This window comes from Pelodiscus sinensis, chromosome 1 (genome assembly GCF_049634645.1).
Source record: "Pelodiscus sinensis isolate JC-2024 chromosome 1, ASM4963464v1, whole genome shotgun sequence".
Classification (NCBI taxonomy): domain Eukaryota; kingdom Metazoa; phylum Chordata; order Testudines; family Trionychidae; genus Pelodiscus; species Pelodiscus sinensis.
This window is the reverse complement of record NC_134711.1, coordinates 41976420-42000036: the sequence shown is the minus strand read 5'-3', so window position 1 is coordinate 42000036 and position 23617 is coordinate 41976420. Positions and strand designations below refer to the sequence as shown.

Below are 23617 nucleotides of genomic sequence, written 5' to 3'. Positions count from 1 at the left end.
CCGCTGCTGGACTCCTGACTGGCTTACGCTCCTGGGTGCTGCGTCTCTCTGGTCCAGCAATATCTGTGATCCTTCCGGACCACGGATGTTGCTGGACCAGAGAGTCCCAGATTTAGGAGGTTCAACCTGTACTGAAAAGTCCTTGCATGTCAATAATTTCAGATTATTTCTGAAACTTGAGGTAAAGGTCTCCTTTTTATTCAAGGGTAAATGTTAACTTTTTACACGGCTATTTGTGTTGGCATACAAGACTCCTCTGCTGTCATTCACTGGTATTTCTTTTATGAATGTATTAATCCCATTATTACAGTTCAAAGTCCACTGAATTCACTGGGAGTCATTTTTCTTAGTTCAGCTGGGTTAGAATTAGAACCTCTCTGAATGAGGGGCAAATTATAAATACTAGCTTTCATGATATGCAAGCCCTAAAATAAACTACCTATCTAGGTGACACCAAACTACAGGTAATTCAATAATGTAACCTACTTGGTAAATTAAAGAAGTTCCTTTGGGATTTTTGTGTGAGAATAGCGTTTGCATGGAACTAGATGAATTAGTGTTTCATTAGCTTTCAGCACCTCTGTCTTAAAGAGAAAATAAGCACCATAATGAGAGTTAAGTAGATAAATTAATACATTCAGGAAAATACGTTATACTTGATCAGGAGAAAGGCCGACGGAAGAGGAAAATTACATGGAGTGAGCTTTTTTAAGGTAAATCATTGCAAAGATCTGTATTTGTACTGGGGACAAGAGCAGTGCCTTCTTGAAACTCGTTTCTAAATGCCGGAGAATCTACCATATAATAATATGGAACGAAAAGGAGAAATTGCTGTAGTACATTTCAGTAGACATCCTCTCTTTTGACTGAACTTCATTCTGCTTATAGTGAGTTTTTCCCCTGTGGAGAGGAGATATTGTGCCAGTCTTCAAGTATATCAACTGTCACTTATTAGGTGGAAGATAAATGCTGCATTTGAAGCTGATAATCATATTCCCCTCCTCTTTTGCTCCTGCTGATGAGAAGAAGAGAGCAACAGCAGGTTAATTGCCACAACTTTGTGGGAGAAGGGGATAAATCCTGAGCTGCCAATCTTCTTACATCTGTTCTGCACTAAAAATGGAGCTACAACTTCCACAACTTCTACCTACCACTCCACTCAGCACCTGATAGCATAGATGCTGACTCTGTGGGTGCTCTGGGGCTGGAGCCCCCATGGAAAAAATAGTGTATGCACAGCAATGTTCCCCCTAATTTTTCTCATGCACGTGCAGAATTAATGTTATGTGCAGCAATAAGGAGATGATGTGTGGCAGGGATGTGGCTAAGGGGTTTGGCATGTGCAAGAGGGCTCAGGGCTGGAGCAAAGAGTTGAAGTGCAGGGTTAGGGTGAGGGTTCTACCTTGAGTGGGGCTAGGTATGAAGGGTTGGGGAGCAGGCTGCCCCAGGACTGGGTGGGAAGAGAGAACTCCCCACAGCCTTCTCCATACCACAGCAGCTCTCCCATAAAGTTCTAAAAATACATTCCCTCCCTATCAGCAGGGAGAGACTGGCTGCTCTGTCCTCAGCAGGGAGCTGCTGCTGTGGTTGAGGGAGAAGTGCCCCTCCCTCTGTCAGGCAGCTCCATGTGCAGAGTCCTGAGTCCCTGGCTGGGCAGAGCTTGTTAAGCAACTGTGGTCTTATGCTGTTGCTCAGATTAGAGGGAAGCTTGGTTATGACCTATCCTAACTTAAATACAGAATGGAGTTTCCCAAGTTACAATCACTACTTCTTTCTAGAATAGTTATTATTCCCAGGCAGGGCCACCAAGAGAGGAGTGGGGGGAGGGGCAAAGGAGGCAGCTGCCTTGGAGCCTGATGATTTAAAAGGGCCCAGGGCACCCAGCCACTGTTGCTACTATCTCAGCCGTGGTAGTAGTCAGAACCTCTAGCCCTTAAATTGCAGCCAAAGCCCCTAGCAGCATGCATCCCATGGCCCCAGGTGGCACTGCAGGGCTATCTGAGGAGGCTAGGCCTCTGCCCTGCCTCTCTGCCTGAGGCCCCACCCCTTCCAAGGGGTGAGTACAGGGCTTGGTGAAGTCTCTGATCAGCCCTATTCCCAGTAAACCAACACATTTTAACCTCATATTTCTTGCACAAAAATTTTCAATAATTAGTTGAAATAATATGAAGTACTCCTTTTTTCATATTTGACTCCCAAGTTCTTATTGCACCATGTTTCCCAAGCAGCATTGGTGCATGGTGAATGAATCACAAGTTGTATACTATCACTTCGTATGTATAGATACAATACTCAGAGAGGTGATTTACAGTCCTGCCTATATATGTAGGGCAGTGCACCAACCTTCTGTAAAGCACCTCTTTTGTATGTAACCCTTCCGCCGGGTAGGCCCAGCAGCAACCAGGGCTGGGTTCAATATCTCGGGGTCCATCTCACACAGAACTGGCTTGATCCCCCACCTAGTAGCCTGGGAAATTCAGACATCTCTGAGGGGCAATGCTTCCCCACTCACAAGCACAGAGTCTGAGTGTAGAAAAGAAACTTTTAATGAAAGAGAGAGAGAATTCACATGGCATTATCTTGGGAAATTACCACAGAGTTCCCCCACGAGTAACTGTCCCAGCTCAAAAGGACTGAGCAATGTCTTTTGCCTCTCAGGCTCACTAGTCCAACAAGGTAAGTTCACTTACCCAAACTTTCTCTGTACCCCATGTCAAACACCCTACTTACAGCTCTGTCCAGTCAGTGCAGACCCTGACACATCATCCTGATGACTCTACTCCTTGAGCCTGATGACTCTACTCCTTGAGGCTATGCCACTGTTGTGCTGCTCCTACCAGCTGCCTGCCAGTCGTTCCCACCAGCCACTCCATTAGCCGCTTGCTGCCGCTCCTACTGGCCGCCCCCCAGTCATTCCCGCCAGCCGCTCCACTGGCCGCCCTCCGCTGGCCACTTGCCACCCGCCGGTCGCTCCCGCCAGCCACTCCGCTGGCTGCCTGCCGCCGCTCCTACCAGCCACCTGCCGGTCGTTCCCGCCAGCTGCTCCACTGGCTGCAATGGTTCTGGCTCCCAGCCAAACCAGTGATTTCAGCTCTTAGTGATTTCAACTCATTAGCCACCACCTAGCCTGGCCAAAGATTCCAGCTTCCACTGGACTAGCAAAAAGACTCCTCATGAAGTCTGCTTAAGGTCTGTACTTAAAACCAGGGGGAAAAGGGCAGGTTGAGCCAGTCTTACAGTTCGCACCTGGCAGGCATGAAGCAGGCTGACTCAAGCCCTAAGCACTTTCCACCCCAACTCAGTTCACTCAACTCTGGCAGGGGGAAGGCTTGTTCCTCTGAGACCTCTTACAATGATCGTGTCTCTCCTGCAAGCACTGGTGTCATATTTTACAGTTCCCATAATTAGGTAGCATGATTTGTGACCCCCACAACAGCCCGAAATTAGTTACGTTACACCACATTCCATTCCAACATTGATCCTTCATCAGCCCTGGCTGAATTAGATTTACACAGTCACACCTCAGATTCCTTCCCTCTCCTGACATGAGTTGTATTTACATATCAGTTAATTATCTTGCAGAGCTAAACAACTGGGCTATGTCTACACTCGCGGCTTCTTGTGCAAGAACATCTTGCACAAGGGTTGTTATGCAAGAACTCTTGTGGAAGAAAACATCCACACTGCCATATGTGCACTGTGCTTTTGCGCAAGAGCTCCCATGGCAGTGTGGATGCTCTCTTGCGCAAGAAAGCTCCGACGGCCATTTTAGCCATAGGGCTTTCTTGCGCAAGAAATCCCTGCCGAGCGTCCATGCTGCCCTCTTGCGCAAGAGCTCCTGCGCAAGAGGGCTTACACCTGTTAAAAAAGAGTGTAGCTCTTGCACAAGAAGCCCTCTCTTACCACGCTGTACTGTAAATTTCCTTGCACAAGAGCGGGCGGGCAGTGTAAATGCTCTGCGGATTCTTGCACAAGAATGGCCATACTTGCGCAAGAAGCCGCAAGTGTAGACATAGCCTTGGAGTGAACACACCCACCCCCAGGGCAGCTCTCTCCTTTTAGATGGCTGATAGCAAGCAGTAATTCAGCCCTGGCTTACATGTAGAATTGCAGAGGACAATGCAGCTGACTTAGGGTACATCTATACTGCAGGGCTTGACTAGAAATAAGCTATGCAAATTGAGCTACGTCAATTGCGTAGCTTATTTTGAAATTGAAATTGAGAGCATCTACACAGCACTTATTTCAAAATAGAGCACTCTTCCTCCAACTTCCCTTGAAATAAGTGCTTCCCCCCCCACCCTGCGAGGAGCGCATGGCGCTCCAAAGTGCCATACACTCATGTCGGGCAGGGGCAGAGCAAAGAATGCTTCATACAGCTCTCCCACCACCAGGCCTTGATTGGCCTGGCGGCGGGGGAGAGCGCAAAGCCTCCTTCTGCTCTGCAAGGAGTGCCTGGCACTTTGAAGTGTGGTGGAAGGGGGGCTAGGGTGGGAAGAAGCTTCACGTGCTCCCCCGCCCCCAAACCCTGATTGGCCTGGGGGGCAGAGCGTACGAAGCCTCTTCCCACCCTGCCAGGGGCAAGGGTGCCTAGAGGGAAGGGGGGCAAAGGGGCTCCTCCATCCCCAGACCATTCATGGTCTGGGGATGGGGAAGTCCAGAAGCATACTGACCCCGCCCCTTCCGGTTTAGGCCATGCCCCTTCCGGGGCGTCCCGGGGCCACTTCAAAAATTTTTGAAGTAGCCCCCGGCCAAAAATTATTGCCCACCCCTGCTCTAGATGTTTCATGCAGTATTGTCTGACGGATACTTTTCATTTAGCATTTTAACACATGCCAAAGGTGAATTTGGGGGAATGGTCTGCTGTGCAATAATATATTATGGGACAACAGCAAAAGTGCTCAGCTGATCATACAGTCAAGTAACTACAACTATCAATGGAGGGATGGTTCCTCTGCAAGTAGAACTGTTTGAGAATTTTTGTGACTATATTTTTTTTTATCCCAAGAGAAATACTGACTTATCAAAACCTAAACTTTTCCTGGAAACTTACTGTTTTTGACTAAACTTTCCTTGCAAGAGTTTCTCAGATCCAGGATATTGGGGATGGACACAGGGGAAGTAGGAGACATAAGTTGAAGTCTCTCCTCTGAGTAATTGAGAGCAGGGATTTGAACTTGAGTCTTCCACAGCCCATGTAAGTATCCTAACTGCTAGCCTATTAGCTGTTGTGGGTTTATGTACTGCTCCTTTTTTTTGTGAAAAATTCAAATTGTTCTGCCTCCAAACAAAAGCAAGTGTTAAAATCTCAACATTTTTCATGAAATGGAATTCCTGCATTACTGCCAGCTCTAAATGGGAATAGGGATGGAACAAAGTTGAATGTGAGAATCAGCTAAGGAGAAAAACCAAGGAGTCTACACAGCACCTTAAACTCAAAATAAGTTATGCAATTTGTGTTACAAATTTGAAATAGCTTATTTTGAAAATTAGTGCATCTACACAGTGCCAAATTTCGAAATAACGTGCTATTTCAAGACATCCCTGAGCCATCGTGGAGGGTTACTGGGATGATGAAATAGCACACCTGTCATTTCAAAAAATATTTTGAAATAATGGGTGGCTTGTGTAGATGTAGGGTAGCTATTTCGGGATACCTCTGGTATCCCGAAATACCCATACAGTGTAGACACACCCTGAGAGTCAGCTCTGGAGATTTTTTTTCCCCACAAAAAGAACAATGATACTGATATACACTCCCTTTTTTAGCTTTCTACCTGTGGTGCTTATACTCATTCATCGTGAAGTTTCAGATCTGTCTCTACAGATGACAGATTCGACTAATATTTTCTTTTGTGCTTGCCTCAGTTTCACAATGAAGATAATTATTTTCTTCCGGTTTCTTTTCAGCAAACCACAATTTCACAAAATTATTTTCTTATCTTCACTTGTCATAATTTTTTCAAAATGGCTGGCATTACTTTGAATTGTGATTTTACACCACAGCACTTACATTTAAATAATCTGATGTTTTGGTGAGCATCTTGTAGTTGATGGTTTTTTGTTTTCTAAAACAAAATTGTGGAAGTTTCACGAATTTTCACTTTTAACACCTACATGTGCATACAAATATGAATTGAACCATCAAGCTTAAACTCCAGTTCTCTTTTCAGATTTTTCTCTGATTTGCTTTATATTTAACTCCTAATGCTATTTCATCAGTAATGAAAGTGCTCTCAGTTGCTAATCTATGCTTTGAGCCCAGAACATGAAATCAGCATATGAGATGTCATTCCTTATTACTACATTCAAATAATATTCCTCATATAGCTATTTTTTTTGAAGAGCACTATGCATCAAACTTGGCAAACTGTTTTGCCAATTTTGTCTTCCTCTGGGTCAGTATCAGTTGCTTGTTATTCTGCAGTTGTAAGCAGTGATATTGCTCTTTGTCTATCTAGCTTTTCAGTTGCACCAACTGCTGTGATATAAAGAAGAAATGTCTGTCTGAAAGTTTTCCAATTATTGTTCATAGTTTCTACTATATACAGTGAATGTGGTGGTTTGAATAATTCATCTTTTATTCTTCATGGATTTCAGTTAACTTTCATGGCACCAAGCAAAGATCAGTAATTTTTTTGTCAGCTAGAGAGCAACAGAGAGACTTTGTGCTTTTTCTTTATTCACGACAGGAAGGATATCATCCTGTTACAGTAATTTTGTGCAACACACCATTGCAAAGCTCTCACAGTTCAGGCTTTCTCCCAAAGCATCAGGGTTCTCACACGCAGCAGAATTTTGGTAACTGAAAGTGGGTAGGCAGTAAAGCTGGTAACTGTCCTGCGAAATTTGTCCCAATTTTGGGTGTTTATTTTTTTAAAACTGTAATTCCTTCCCCCTCTTCTTCTCCCCTTCCCCCCCCCCCCCCACCCCTGCTAAACCGGCTATAGCAGGCTGTGGGGGGCCCTTCCTGGAGGGGGAAAATGTGATTTCTTTCCCTCTTCTGCCCATACATCCTCAATTACTTGGACTTTCCCGAGCCACCTGGGCCCTTTCCCAGACACACTTCTTCCCTCATGCATATTCTCCAACCATACTCCTTCCTTGCCTACCCAAGCAGCCAGCCGCCATTCCTTCCTGTGTCCCCAGACTTTTGTCCCCTCATGTTTACCCATCATACTTCCTCCCTTTTTATGCCACTGGTCTCCATCCTTTCTGTTTACTTCAAGTGCCTCCCCCCACCTGAGGACTAGAAGGTCTAGCTGCTTCTGCTGGGCCTTAGTGATGCTGTACTACTTGCAGCCAGCTTCCTATTTACCTGCACTAATTCAGGGCAGTGTGGAGGATTTCCATAACTGCATCAGGAACTAAGAACCATCGGGGGATTGTGACTCAAATTGTAAACACCTCCAGAGAGCTGCCATCTATGGGGAGTCTTGAACATGATGGTTCAAACTGGACTTCTGAGAGCAACAAACAAATGAAGGGCTTTTCACATTTTAAAAAGTTGTATTTAAGTGGACTCAGGACCTTCTTTTTGATCCAGCAAATAGATAGGACCTTCTGTCCAAGGGGGTCCCAACACTTGCAGAAGGGTGGGAAAGACTTTGACCTGCTAGTGGCCCACAGGACTGATGAGTGATCTCTGGTAAGCTTTTAGAATGCATATAGGAACTTCTATTGTGTTTATATGTTTTCTCTAAAATGCTTTTAGCAGAAGAATAAACATGCTTGCTTGGGAAGAAGGCTGAGGTAATTTGTAGCTGCTGGCAATATTCTGTTCATAGCTCTTTGAGAGAAAACAAAGCACCGATGCTGGCCTTCAGGCAATCTGGCTAACAGCAGACATCATCTGAAAGAAAATAAGGTGATAGGTAACAGCCAGCGTGGGTTTATAAAGATGTGGATAAGGGAGAAGAGGTGGATGTGATATATCTAGACTTTAGTAAAGCATTTGATACTGCCTCACATGACCTTCTTATCAATAAACTAGGGAAATACAACCTAGATGTGGCTACTATAAGGTGGGTGCATAACTGGCTGGATAACCATTCTCAGAAACTAGATATGAATGGTTCACAATCATGCTGGAAGGGCATAACAAGTGGGATTCCACAAGGGTCTATTTTGGGACTGATTCTGTTCAATATCTTCATCAGTGATTTAGATGATGGCATAGAGAGTATGGTTATTACATTTGCAGATACCAATCTGGAACAGGTTGCAAGTGCTTTGGAGTTATAATTCAAAATGATTTGGACAAATTAGAGAAGTGGTCTGAGGTAAATAGATAAAGATTAATAAGGACAAATGCAAAATACTCCACTTAGGAAGGAACTATCAGTTTCACACATACAGAATGGGAAGTGATTGTCTAGGAAGGAGTACTGCAGAAAGAGATCTAGGGGTCATAGTGGACCACAAGCTAAATATGAGTCAACAGTGTGACACTGTTGCATAAAAAGCAAACATGATTCTGGGATGCATTAACAGGAATGTTGTGAACAAAACATGAGACATTCTTCTGCTCTGCACTGCACTGACTAGGCCTCAGTTGGAGTATTGCATCCAGTTCAGAAAGATGTGGAAAAATTGGAGAAGGTCCAGAGAAGAACAACAAAAATTATCAAAGGCATAGAAAACATGAGCTGTGAGGGAAGACTGAAAGAATTAGTTTAGAAAAGGGAAGACTGAGAGGGGACATAATAGCAGTTTTTAAGTATCTGAAAGGATGTTACAAGGAAGAGGGAGAAAAATTGTTCTCCTTGGCCTCTGATGATAGAACAAGAAGCAATGAGCTTAGGCTGGACATTAGGAAAAACTTCCTAACTGTCAGGGTGGTTAAACACCGGAATAAATTGTCTAGAGAAGTTGTGGAATCTCCCTCACTAAAGATATTTAAGAGCAGGTTGGATAGACATATATCAGGGATGATCTAGATCATGCGTTCCCTAACTGGGGGGGCATACCCTCTTGGGGGGTGCGTGAAGAAATTCCAGGGGGGGCACGAGGCGACCAAGCCACACACACACCCCGTCAATCCCACCCCAAGTTTTCCTGATTTTTTTGGGGGGGTTTGCAGGGTTTCTAAAAAATCAACAAGGGGGGCATGATGCCGAAAAGTATGGGAACCACTGATCTAGATGGTGCTTGGTCCTGCTAAGAGGGCAGGGAACTGGACTTGATCTCTTGAGGTCCCTTCCAGTTCTAGTAGTCTATGATTCCAACGTAAAGCAGAGAGTTATGTAGCATTAAAACTCCTAGTCAGAAGAGAGAGAGAGAGAGATGTAAGTCTTCACCCCAGAGAAGTGACACCTGGGAGTTGGAAAATCTAAGTGGATACCCTCGAGAGACAATGGAGCGGGAACATAAGTGTTCTTTCCCTAAATCTGAGTCAATAGGGCACAAAAGTCAGGGAAGTCAACATTGAGGATGAAGACAGAGCAATCAGAATTATCAAAGGTAACAGAAGGTCAAGATAGAGACCCTGAGACATAGTATAGCGAGGAAGAATTGTCTTTGGTAAGTGTAGTTTAAGCACAGTGGAAAGGTGAAAGCAGTTTTGGTATGAATCCCAGACTGACTTAAAAGAGAGTGAATTGATAAAGTTGTAAACAATCCACTCATGGTACTAGGACAATAATCAGTGACAAGTAGAATGATCAGGTTTGAATCTTTTGAAAAAGAAGGATATAGGGCATTTTTGAGAGGGTATATATTATACATTTTCATTGAGATATTGAAGTAATGTGCCTGCATATTTAAATCAGGAGACTGGTAACAAGTGATGCAGTGTGACTGGGATCTAGAAGAGATGACCACTAAACTCAGAGCTGCAGGCAAGGATCCCACAGAGGACAATCGAGAAAAGGAAATGCTACAAGAGGAGGGGAAGTGGTAAGCTGGCCAGTGAGCTAGTTAGTTAAATTGAATTTAGAACAAAATTGGCCTCAGTAATATCAGCCAGGAAAGTTGTATGGTTCCTAAAAATTGTAAAAATCTTGGTAAAATGCATAGTCAGTTTACCCTAGTCATATAACCGGCATGGTATTGTGGAATATGTAGTGGGCTTATAGTATTTGACTAGAACTTTCTTGGCTGTAAAATGCAATCACATCGGACATTCCTAGTAAGCAGTAGTGTGGACGAAGTGGTCTCTTGAACTCTCTTACAACCCTACATTTCCCTGCTTCTTTGTGCAGTTGGTATTTTGAATTCCTCTAGTCATTGTTTTAGCGCAAGAAATGCCTGTCTACCACGCCCAGAATCTTTAGGGAAGTTTTGAGAGTAGAATGTTAGAATGTTACTCCACGAGAGTAGAATGTTAGCTTGCATTCAACAAGAAGGCAAGCTATTACCTTGCAATAGGGAAATCCCATCAAAATTCACAGTCATTTTAGACATTGTCCACTGAAAGGAGTATACATGTTGAAATAGAGCTGGCAGTTTAGACAGGTTGGCATTCTCCAGTGGTTGGAGAATTCAGCAATATTCCCTACCTCCAGAAATTTTAGAATTCATCTAAAATTCCATAGTGAGCTATGTTTACTTTGCTTTGATTTTGCAGCTGACAGCTTCATCTATCAAAATTTCAAAGGAGTACTCACATTATTTATGCATAGTTAGATGATGTCAGTACTCTATTTAACTCAGTTTCCTGAATTATTTAGCTTGAGATTTATCTGTCTGATTGTAGAGTTTTATACCACTGGCCATTTTCATGGCTGTAAGACTGCTGCACCTCTGATCCCTTCTCTGGCCTCATATGGCCTTGTGTGTTTACCTCCCTGGAGTAGAATCACACATTTCTCCCACTGCTAGACCAGGCGCTGGACTACAGCACTCTATGGATGAACCAAGTTTACCCTCATACAGGACTTAGTACCTGGAGCTCTTCCCTTTTGAAACTTTTGGCCAGCATTGAATAGGGGCCACAAACTGCTTTCTTAAAACAAGTATTGTTTAATCTTAACAGCAGAAACAAGGCAAAGCATAAGAGTAGAGGCTTTTTGAAAAATAAAACAGTCTATTTGTAAGCGGGGGAATGGTCCCGCTATTGTGGGGAACTTTCCTGGCTTCTATACCACCCCGGTGAAATGGACCAGCGAAAGGATCTGAGTCCCCGCTCCCACTTCCTTTACCCCACAGCCTGCCTGATCCTGAGGGCTCCCCCTCCACTCTCCTGAGTAGCAGAGCCCTTGAAACCCCAACAAGGCTGGGCCCAGGTTTCCTGGGGCTTAATCCCCGACCTTGTAGTCACTAGGGGCAAGAGTTAGGGTGTTCCCACTCCGAGGTGCTCTCTTTACACTGCAGGCCTTCTTGGCCCAGTGATCACTTCATAAGGTTCAAAGCAAATACAATTTATTAAACATCAACTGATTAAAGAGAATAGAATAAGAAAAAAATGAGAATGGTTAAATGAGAACACACAGCCCTGATCTGTAGCACAGGGACATCAAAACAGCAGCCTGCAGAGTGCAAGGACAGTCCACAGTCTCTTCCTTAGGGGCCCCTTAGAGGCCTTGGATGTGCTGCGGGGGGGGGGGGGGGGGCGGCAGGCTGGACACGCTTGCTCTGACAGTGACCACACAGCCTCAAGCTCTAAGTGGCCAGACCCCTCTCCCAGTCCAGAGCCTCTCCCCACACTTTGCAGTTCCCAGCTGCTCACCACGTCCAGCTGCAGGGTATTGCTTGGCCAGTCTCTAGCTTCTTGGGTTGCTTCTCTGTTCCTTTTGGCTCTCTGAGCACTGCCAGTCTGCTGCTCAGCACAGGGTCTGCGCTCCTTGAGCTGTGTGTGTCAGGCTCAGCTGCTGCAAAAACTGCCCCTCAGCACACAGCTTGCACTCCTTGGGCTGTCTCTCAGCTCTCTGTTTTTGCAGGACTTCTTCTGCACACAGCTTGCACTCCTTGGGCTGGGTCTCAGCTCTCTGTTTGCTTAGAGAGAGCCAGAACAATCCCAGCTCACAGGGAGGACAGGGCCTAGCCTCTCCCCTTCCTCACTGACCTGTCCAACCTGTCAATCAGGCTGAGCTGGAGTGTTGGATGCTTTCCATTGTCTCTGGGGTCTGTCAGTCTCATGAACCCTTCCCCTTCTGAAACTGGGAGCTGGGAAACCAAAAAACTCCCACAGAGTTTTAGTAAGGGGTAACAGTCCCCTTACATATACACAGGCATAATGGTTGAGGCAGGATTGTCTTACCTCAGACTATTCATCTCTGGGACTTAATTTATTCCCTCAACAGACACTCTCTGCCTTGTCTTTGAGGGCTTGTCTTTTTGTACACCCAAAGTTCCTTGCTCCAGTATTCATAGGCTTGAGTTCCCATTTGGTTACAAGTTGGGACACAGTCACCCTTTTGCTAAGCTGACTGTTGAGTTCAGCTGGGTGTCAGACATAAAAATTCAAAGTGAATGACCCCTGCATTGTCACTTATGTATCAGCAAATGGGTGGCTGTCTGAAGCAATTGTTCTTTTTCCAGCTTATGTCCAGACAACTACTGCTTGTATTCATACAGTAACTGCCACTTACATCAGTCCAATGAACAGAAAGACCATATATAATATTCATCAGTTATTACAGATAACCTGCAACTACCCCATAGTCCTTACCATGCTATCTGAGTGCCTTCTATTTATTCTAATATAATAGCAAAGTCTTTAGCAGACTTTGTGGAATCATAAAGTCTCTGTCACTTCTCCCTTTGAATAATAAAAGTTGTGTTTACGGTGTGGATTTTGTTTTTGATTTTTTAGATGTTATTAATTTCTTCTTTCTGTGTCTCAGTTGGCAGTGCTATTTTGGGGACATTAAATAGCAGCACTGTACTTGTCAATATTATAGTGTAAACGCTTTTTCAAAGAAAAAGGTTTTTCAGCATTTCCCAAAGATAATCAGATTCTGGATTCGCTTGACTTCCTCTGGATGTTTGTTCCATTTCTATATTACATATTTTAGCATCTACTTTGTGTGAGAGAGTGTGTGTGATCTGCTTTGTCATCAGCCAATGGTTATTTCATCATAGTCTTTGTACATGAGATTTTAGGTGATCTAAAAAATGATTCCCTGTCTAATATTTAGGATGTTAAGTCATATGTATTGCAATGTAAATGAAGACTAAGAAAGGCAAGTTTTCAACCAAGTTATTACATTCTATATTGTACCTTTTCTACATGCAAAAATTAAAAGTATTAGCTTGCAATTAATGTTTAGTTATAATGTTTGCCTTTATGTTTTGCTGTTCAGGAACTTTGAACCAAAAAAACTGGGGGAAGAAATATCCAGCATGTAATGGTGCCAAACAATCTCCTATTAATATTGATGAAAACCTTACACAAGTAAATGTAAATCTCAAAAAACTTAAATTCCAAGGCTGGGAAAAGGAAACTTCGCAAGACACTTTCATTCACAATACTGGCAAAACAGGTAAAATGTTTGATTTCATGTGTTGAGTTAATTGGGGTCATGAAAATGAAATATGGGTGATAGATGAAGATTTTTAATTATATTTTTCTTTTTTTTTCTCTTTTCTTTTAGCCTTTGCCTTTCTGATTTTAGCAACTGGGGAAAAGTCAGGTGGTGATCAAAACCAAACATAATATAGAACATCACTAAAATAAAGAAAACAAATGGAAATTATGTGCTTGGTTAGAAATAGCAAGAATAATCACATCATTAGTATCATCCCATAATGAGTACTTATTCTGAAGCTAAATAATAATTTAGCATTTGCCACAAAATAATAATTACCAATAATAATGCTAGTTCTGGACGATGCAATTCGGATACAGAATCATTTCAATGTATTATGAATAATCATCCTTTCATCAGTAAGTAGTTCATAGGATTAGTTAGTATTTACTGAGTCAGGGCTGCTATTAGGATCTAGTGCATTAGTGATAAAAAAGCAGTTTCCCTTCTGGAAAGAGAGGGATGGCCTTTTGTTTCAGGGTACGTCTAGACTATATGGCTCCGTCGACGGAGCCAGGTAAACTAGTTTACCTGGCATAGTCAATGAAGTGGAGATTTAAATAATCCCCACTTCGTTAAAATAAAAATGGCCGTCGCGCTATGCCAACGATCAGCCGATCCAGCACAGTGCGGCAGTCTTAGACGCAGCATGGTTGACAAGGGAAGCCTTTGTCGACCACTCCGGTAAACCTCGTTGTCTAGACATACCCATAGGCATAGGATGTGGAGTAAAGACATTTAAGTTGCATTCTTGTTTCTGCCATATACGTCCTGTATAATCCTGGACAAACCATTTAACTCCCCCATGCCTCCATTTCCCTATCTGTAAATTAGGCAAATAGTTTTCCCTACCTTAGAAAAGTGTTCTGAGGATAAATTCTTTAATGCTTATGAAGTGAATTGAAATCCTCTTCCACTGTAGAAGTTCAAAATATTTGAAGGAAGCAACATGGCATTCCAGCCAGACTTCCTTTACAGCTCTGAGGAAAGGAACTTAGCAGTTTATTGTGATAGGTGGCAAGAAAGGAGTACAGTATTGATAATCTAGTGCATCCCTCTGAGAGTATAGGAATGTTCTCTACCACATATCTGTATTCAGTTCTTTGTCCAGTTCATTTACAGTTATCCCCAGGGACAGCGTTTCCACCACTTCCCCTGGAAGACTATTGAACAACCTTACAATCTCACAATCAGGAAATTCTTCCTGTTGTCTGACCTACATTTTCCTTTCCTTCGGCTACATCTACATGGAAAGTTAAAGCACCTTAACCAACCCCACTCTCCATTCAAAACCCTGTCATTTAGGAGTAAAGAGTCCTTAATTTGTTGTCACTTTATCCTCCTCCTAGAAGTGTCTGATACCTTAATGTAGACAAGCCCTAAGTCAATCATATCATCATTCCTAGTTAAAACCACTTTTATTATGTTCAATAATTTCTTTTTGTCCTTTCCCATTTGCATTATTAATGCACCCACTTTCAGAAAGATCGGTACCCAAGGACTGTAAAGATAGGACACTAGGGTTTTATTTGCTTAGAAGCAGGGCTTCATCAGTATGTCAGTTTTCTTCAGCTTTTGTTTAACACAAGACTATGACAGTTTTCAGATGGAATACAGAACACTGGATTATGAGAATGCATAAAAATAATTCAGCTCCCTATATGACTACTTTAGAAATCACCATTTAAAATGAAGTAAAATGCACTTCATTTTGTTATTAGTGGCTATAAATCTCCCATATGTTTTTCTTACTTAGTCGAATAATCCACATTCTGTCAAGCTGTTTATGCAATGTAAGGAGAGCCAACATATGTTTACCTTTTAGCTAGTTACGTTGTTGTTTTTGAATTGCAAATGCAAAGACCTATTCATTGATCATTCTTTTCTTCTCTTAAGTGGAAATTAACCTGACAAATGATTACTATGTCAGCGGAGGTGGCTTAGAAACAGTATTTAAAGCAAGCAAGATAACTTTTCATTGGGGAAAATGCAATATATCATCAGATGGATCTGAACATAGTTTAGAAGGACAAAAATTTCCTCTGGAGGTAATGAATTGTAATAGACTCACTACTGTATAGTCCTGCAAATAATCGAGTTACTTGTTAAACATGTTAATTTATTATTTGATTGTGATATATTGTACGTATATAATTCTCCTTTAAATCCAAATGAGTAAAATTTAAATTTTATGTTTGAACATATGAATCAAGACCTGGTCTGAAGCACATGAAAGTCTTGCCACTGACTACAGTAGCCTTTGAATCATGCCTTGACTGTACAGTTGTATTTAATTTGCCATTCTGAAAATAAAATGTGCATTTTCAAATTCAGAATATCTCAGGAGAAATGAGCACAAATATTGGTATGAAATACAGAGTACTAGTCCTACAAACTGAATATAGGCCACATTTGCACAAGTGATCAAATACCAGAGGGTTACACAGGGTTCATGAACCCATTCATAGTCTATTATAATAGGTTGGCAAAGCAGTATGCATCTCTTTGGGGACAAATGAAGGGATGTTGTTGTTCTGGTTCCTCTTCTCTTCTCCTCCCCAGTTTCATGGGGAACTATTAGTAACAAACTTTCAATGTGTTCAATGTTGTCCATTTAGTCTGCTTGACTGCATGACACATTTTGACTTTCCACTCAGGCTCCTATCTTATGTCTTCTATCCTGCCAAAACATTAAGGGGGCAGAGCCAACCTTGAAATCATCTCCTGGCAGGAGGGTACAGTCACAAACTCTTCCCCAATGTAGGGTTCCAGGTTTTGGTTGGTCATGGAGCCTGGCACAAGCATACAGCTCCAGCTGACTCCAGGCACAAGAGACAGGATCAAAGATTTGGTTGTATTACCAATACATCTCTTCTTGTAGTTGGGGGTAGATACAATGGGTGAAATACTGCCCTTCTGAAGTCAATAGGAGTTTTGCCATTGCCTTCACCAAGTAAGCTTCTGGATGAGAGAAATATAGAAGATATATTTATTAGAATGAAAGTTTGTTACTGCTTCAAGAGTTTTCTCAAAATAGGAGTATCTGAAATAAACAATTGTTCAAATACTTTAAAAGATTTTTTCTATTATGTAATGTATGCTTCTGGAAACTGAAGATACAATCTTTATATTTACAGATGCAAATCTACTGCTATGATGCAGCTCAGTTTACAAATTTTGAGGAGGCAATTAAAGGAAATGGAAAATTAAGAGCTTTATCAATTTTATTTGAGGTAATCATTTTGATATGTCTTTAATTTTGCTTTGAAATATAGCAAATATCAAATCTGAAGGTAAATGGTTCTGGCATATAAAATATGTATATGTTTTTCTAATTTGCTTTGCCCAAAACAGTTTGGCAAATATGTCTAATTACTCTTTAAATCCTCTGTTGCCTGTTCATATAATTAATAACCTTCATTTTTTATTAAACCCTGTTTTTAATGAAGTTTACAATTTCTCTTTAACAGCTTGGCCTGGAAGATAATATGGATTATAATGCAATAATTGAAGGAGTAGATAGTGTTAGCCGTTTTGGTGAGTTTATCTTCTTGCTCAAGTGGTTATTGGTTGGGACTAATTCTGAACATGAACGCAAAAACTTATTGAAGCCATTGGGAACTATGAACCACCAAAAGCTGGACATTGTCACTTCTGTTAAAAACAAAATAAAAAAAAATGTCATAAATTTGTTATATTTTCTCAAAAATGCTTATGTGAAAAAAATGGAAAAGTCTGACTAACAAAGTGAATATATTTAACTTTTCCAAGGACTTTATTACACTTTTCAGTGTTTAGTCAAGAAAAATGATTGGTTTTATTCATTAAGTCTTTTTAGTCATATATGAGTTTCTGGAGGAACAAATACATCTATTCTAGTAAATAAAAATCTGCCTTACAAGGCTAATTCTGGGAACAGAGTGAAATTTTATGAATGTCAGCATTCAATAGACTCAGCGAGTTAAATTCCACTTTCAGGGTTACTGGTGTCAATCAAAAATAACTCAGTTTCCATGAATACTTTACATCCAGAACAGATTTTGACTGTGAATGTTTTAAAAAATTGTCTACTCTTTTACATCGAAGTATGCTAAATAGAGGGTGGTGTATGGAGACCTAGTTTCTGTTACTTTTACAGTATCCACCATAGAGGAAAGTATTTAAGCATGAGTGAGGATTCTTTCCTGAATCAGGGTCAATGACCTTGGGTAAGTCTCTAAGCCTCAGTCTACACCTAAAACTTAGATCAAACTAGCTATGTCACTCAGTGCTGTGAAAAATGTCATGCCCTGAGTGCCATAGTTAGGTCCATCTACTCCTGGTGTAAGCTGAGCTAAATCAATTAAATGATTCTTACACTGATCTACCTACCATTTCTAGTAGAAGAAGATTACTGATATTGACAGAAAAAACTCTTGTGTCAGTGTAGGAAGTTCATATGCTCTACCACTACAGCAGCACAGCTACAGCTGTTGCAGCAGCTTTAGTATAGATAGATCCTCAGCCTGCCTTCTCGTTTCTTTGTCTATAAAATGGGAATAAAAAATAACTAACTTCTATAAAAAGTCTTCTGAAATATATGGATTTAAAATGTAAAATACTGATTCTTTATTATGATTAGTTATTATAGAATATACATCATAACCTTTTAAAACATTTAGCCCTCAGAATAGAAGCACATTGTCTGTCTCCAGCAGACAAATATAAAACAAGGTGATGAAACTATAGCTTATAAGGTCAAGGTGAATTGTGTAAATCCGCTAGGATTCATTATGATGGATGTTAAAACTCAATCAATATTACTCTGAAATGAAAATCATATTTTGAAAACTGGGTTTGTTCTGAGATGGACCAATAGTAAAGTTTTCAAAAATTTCTCACAAAACAGAAATCATGCAAAATAAAACTCCTCCTCATTTTAGAAAACATTGACGTATGGTGGTTCTGAAAGGAAATAATCTCCTCAAGACAGGTAGCTACGGAGTGAAATTAACATCCTTTTCAGTTCCAGTCAGCAGCTTCTCATGTTCCCAGCATCTGCAGATCCAAACACGAAGGCCCCATGTCTTCCAAGATTCTTTGTCCAGCCTGGGAACAGCAGCATGGTGAGCCAGCTGGCCCAGAAGTCAAGAAGCCCTGGGGTCACTGCTCCACGATTGGCCACATAGTAAGGCAGTCCCAGAACCAGGGACCCTAAAAGCTCATCATAGGATATGAAGACTCCTGGCTCGATGACAGAGAGCCTGGAAATCCTAAGAGCTCCAGCTTCCTGCCACAGAGCCAGAAGCCAAGCACTGATTGGTTGTGCGGTTCCATATTCCCTGCTGTGGAGCCAGAATTCTGGACCCGGAGGGTCTGTTTGGAGCCCTGCTCAGTTATAAAAATTTGGATCCACATCTGGTCTCCATCCATAGTAATTAAATTGTATCTGATCTGCAATCCACACTCCATCTTTTACATGTAGCCGCACAAGCATGCTCCACAGCAGGGGTTCTCAACTGGGCATCTTCCATGAGCCAGTTTCAGGAGGTCAATGAGCCCAGTGGAGCAGAAGCTTGAGTCCTTGATGCCCCTATGAGGGGCTGGAGTCCAGAGGACCTGGTGCACCATAGGTGGCTACAGCCAGGAGCCCTGATGTTCTCTTTCCCCTCCAACTGCCTGCAGGGCTCTGGGCTTTAGCCCTGGGGGAGGGAGGCTGAAGGGTACTGGAGCTTCAGGCTTCAGCCCAACTGGGGGGCATCAGTGCTTGGAGCGCTGCTTTAGCCATGCTCAGGGCTAAAGGCTTAATTCCCACCAGGTTCTGGGCTTCAGCACTATGGGCAGATCACCTGAAACCGTGGCTCCACAAAGAGCCACAGACTCCTGGTTGGAAACTGCTGCTGAGCTAGAGCCTGGGAGGATAAAAAAAAATGTGGCTCCACATCCAGTCCAACAGGACAACATGCAATACAACCACATTCCCAGAGGCAGCTATCCATGGATATAAAGCCATTACATGTAGATTTGCAGAGCATTAGCTCTATCTACAGTGCAATAAAAGACCTGCTTCAGTGAACCTTAGAGCATGAATCAACAAACTTTGGCTTGCAGGGCTTTCACTCGGGACTAAAAATAGCACGGTTGATGTTTGGACTCCAGCTGGAACATAGGTTCTGAAATCTGGCGGGTGGAAGCTACAGAGCCAGGCTCCAGGCTGAACAGAAATGGCTTTTTAGTCCTGCATCACAAGCACTGTGAGCCCAAGCCAGTTGGAACTCCCAGCTCCACACCAAGGAGCCTGGAAAACCTGGATTCCCCACAACTTGAAAACCTGGTATCCACAGTAGCCAGCTTTGTGCATTGCCAGGAAAATGGTTCCATTGTGATCGTGCTTGCAAGGCAATAAGAGTTTGTCAGACCCGACTGGCTTTTGTGAGACTTTTCAGGTTGGATGAACTGGCACTTTTGGACAAAACTGTTTCATCAGAGCATTTCTGACCAGCCCCATTCATTAGTTTTAGATGCCATGCTTACACGAGACACCAGAAGGGAAATGGTAAGTCCTCAAGGCAGACACCCTCAAACAACCTTATTGAGGAATTGGAAACCTAAGGGCAGCAGGTGTCAAGCTACGTGACATGTTAATAATGAACAACATACTTTATTATAATAGATCTAAGTGATTTCACAAAATTCAGATCAAAACTAATTCATAGGGTTTATACTGGGGAAAAATGTATGGTACATCAGCTGTTCTCATCAATCATATCTTATATTTTGTTTACTAAAATGAGAGTTGCTGAATTCTCAAACTCTAGAGTGGAAGTATTCTCAATTTCTTCCCCGGCTAACATTCTGGGAAACCAGTCATGTTACTATCTGATATAGGACATTTTCTCTTGAAACTTTTCAAATGTTTAGTTTTATAGACAACTCATTTAGCCTCATTAGCACCAGCACTACAGTTGACAGGTACTTCCCCCCCCCTTCTTTTTCTGTTATATATTGGGAGGTTCCCCCTTTTTTTCCCACTTAGCTCATCTGAGGAAGTGTACTTTTCCCATGAAAGCTCATGGTACTATATATATGTTAGTCTCTAAGGTGCTTCGGGACTACTCATTGTTTCTTTAAAGTTAAACTAACATAACTATCCCTCTTAGACTGTCCCAGTAGAATTATTGTTTTAAGTCCTTTGTTCAAACTGAAGTGCAAAGGGCCCAGCCTTTTATAGGCTGAAAACCCATTGAAATTGGGCTCCAAATGTCCTGAAATACTCCTTTGTTTTACTTAAAGGGAATTTCCATTGTGCAACTCTTCTTTTGTTTTATTCAGGTTTTATTTAGTATCTTCACAATTTGAATATACATGTTTTACAGGAAAGCAAGCTGCATTAGAGCCATTTGTTTTGCTGAACCTTTTGCCGAACTCAACAGACAAATATTACACTTATAACGGATCTTTGTCGACACCTCCCTGCTCAGAGACAGTTGAATGGATTGTATTTAAAGATCCGATTAACATTTCTGAAAAACAGGTAATGCGTTATTATTTGCAAGGAAATCAGTTTAATGCATGAGGAAAAAGGGCATGGCATCACTTTGTAGCTGAACAGTCTAACATTTCTTATATCTAGCTTTTCAGGTGTATATGTTTAAATTAAAATCTATTTGTGGAGATAACCCCTGCCCACCATTTTTTATTCATGGCTAGATTCTGACTATGTCCCCATGCAAAGGTACATTACTAACCCAAAGAAAGCAAGCAGGAAGCACTAGAGGAATAGTGACTCAGAGCACGTCTATAATACAAAGCCATGGCTGTTCCATGTCAGCTGACTTGGGCTAGTGGGGATGAGGCTAAGGGGCTGCTTAATTGTATAGGCATTCAGTTGGGCTGCAGGACCTTGTGAGGTGGCAGGGTCCCAGAGCTTGGGTTACTGCCCAAGCCCAAATGTCCACACTGCAATTAAACAGACCCTTAGCCCAACCTCTGCAAGCCAAGTCACCTGTCATGGGCCAGTTGTAAGTGGACATACCCTCAGAGGTGTGCATCGGAATCACATTGTTTCCTGAGGTGAGACAATCTATACACCTCCCCCATTTTCAGAATCATACACCAGAATCCAGTTAACTGTGCTGTCTTTTATTTTTCAGTTGACTATGTTTTGTGATGTCCTTACGATGCAGCAGTCTGGCTATGTCATGCTGATGGATTACCTGCAAAACAACTTTAGAGAACAACAATATAAATTCTTTGGACAGGTGTTTTCCTCATATACTGGCCAAGAAGAAATTCATGAAGCAGGTATTTATGGAGTTACTACTGCCGCAGGCTTCACAGATTATAAGGCAGTTTTAAGTACAGCTATTGATCCCAGTAGTAGGCCTGGTTTTAACTTGAAGAAGAGCCTAATAACACACAATGTTAAGAGAGAAATTAGTGCTTATAAAAAAATTCCAAATTAAATGGAGTGGAAAATGAAATTCTTGCATCTTCAGAATACATGTAGTGAAGAAGACATCAGTCCAAGCATCCCCAGGCAATCTTTTTCATGTGATAAAAGGGACCCCTGTCCAATAGCATCTCAAAGGAGACCACCAAATTCATTTAACTTCTGCTACCAAGCAACTGCAAGAGAGAAGCTCGACCTGACGAGCCGTAATACAGACCACTGTGTGAGTGATTTACTGTAGATGGATACAGCATCAAAGGTCAAATTTTGTTCTCTGTTAGATCTGCAGAATCTCACTTAAATCTTTAGCAATTATATCCTTGTAGTAGCTGAGAGCAAAATTTGTCACTAAATCTGTAAATTAGGGATTTATACTCACAAGCACAAAATCATCCAGAAAAAGAGGAGGTGGAGAAGGAGTTGTACTTTTTTACTAGCTGTGATTCTATGAATATTTCCCATTGGTTCTGGGCCTGATACTAGCAGGAATCTGTGTGTGGAACTTTCATTGATGTCAGTGGGTGTTCTGTATTCAGTACTCTTACAGGATTGGGCCTCTTGCACACATATGTGCTGCTATTTGCATGAAAATGCTGCTACATGGGAAAAATTTATAGCCTCTTTGATCTAATTAGCCAAGACGACACTTCAGTTTTAAGCCCATCCTTTCAGCCTCTTACAAACTTCTCAGGTTTCTCATAACTAGCTTTCTGCCAGTAAATTTTTTTTCTGAGGAAAAAGTTTTATAAAAAAGATGCCAAGCTGTATCTGAATTTTTCAGATAGAATTGAGGTTCAACAGACTTTGGCGTGGTCAATATAATACACAGTTAGGCTAACACAAAATAGTTTGTAGCAGCCTAATTATATCACTGTACATATGTGTACAGCCATGCTAGAGCTGTGAAATTGACAAGAAAGCCCTTGCTGCTCCTGGCTCCCCACTCAATGATTGTGTAATTATTGAGAGTCCAATAATTACACAATCTATTGTTTTATGACATCATACTTTTTCTGTGTATTGATACTTTTACATGAAAAAGCAGGCACTCTGCCTTCTTTGAAGAAAAGTAGTTTGGAAAATAACTAAGAGCATATCGACTCTACAGCCCTGGCCTCTGGGTTGACCTAAGTTAGGTTGACTTACAACCACTGCAGCAATTACTGTGATGGCTAGTGGCCACACAACTGTCTTTGTGTCACTTGTACTCATCCTCACCAGGAGAACTTCCACCAACTGACAGGCAGGGAAGGTGGGGCTGAGAGTAAGGGCTTTCAGCTCCACATAGCTCCCTGACAGGAGTCCAGGAGTCTCCTCCCACTGCCCCAGCTCTTTGCTCCCCACTCTCAGCAGAGACCTGAGAGGCAGCCATCTGAGCTTCTCAGCTCCTGAGAGGGGAGTCTCTGGGCAGCATCCCACCTGGGAATGGGGAGCCAGGAACAGCAGGGGCTTATCTACTCATCTTTCTTGTCCATTTGACAGCTCTAGTATGGCTGTAGTGTGTTCACTGTGTGCATGGCTGTACACATTGACATGATTAGGTCAATGTAAACCATTTTGTGTTGACCTAACTGTGTAGGATTGACTATGCCAAAGATTGTCCCCTCCCAAGGAGATGCTTGAAGGAGGGCTAACTGAGGCAGATAAGTCCCTCAGATGGATCACCCTTTTGAGTTTAAGGATCCATGTTGTAGGGAAGGGATAAAGCCAGTGGAAA

At 42.1% G+C, this 23617-nt stretch overlaps 1 protein-coding gene across 4 annotated transcripts in view; it reads left to right on the top strand.

The window, feature by feature from the left end:
- The window catches only part of PTPRZ1 (protein tyrosine phosphatase receptor type Z1), a 194457-nt gene that overhangs the window by 97656 nt on the left and 73184 nt on the right, over positions 1-23617 (top strand). For all 4 annotated transcript variants that reach the window (XM_014573372.3, XM_014573369.3, XM_014573371.3 and 1 more), the window contains exons 3-8: positions 13245-13424; positions 15366-15517; positions 16607-16702; positions 16940-17006; positions 20825-20982; positions 21602-21752. In XM_014573372.3, coding sequence (XP_014428858.2) covers positions 13245-13424; positions 15366-15517; positions 16607-16702; positions 16940-17006; positions 20825-20982; positions 21602-21752 — 804 coding nt within the window. The remainder of the gene's footprint in view (positions 1-13244; positions 13425-15365; positions 15518-16606; positions 16703-16939; positions 17007-20824; positions 20983-21601; positions 21753-23617) is intronic.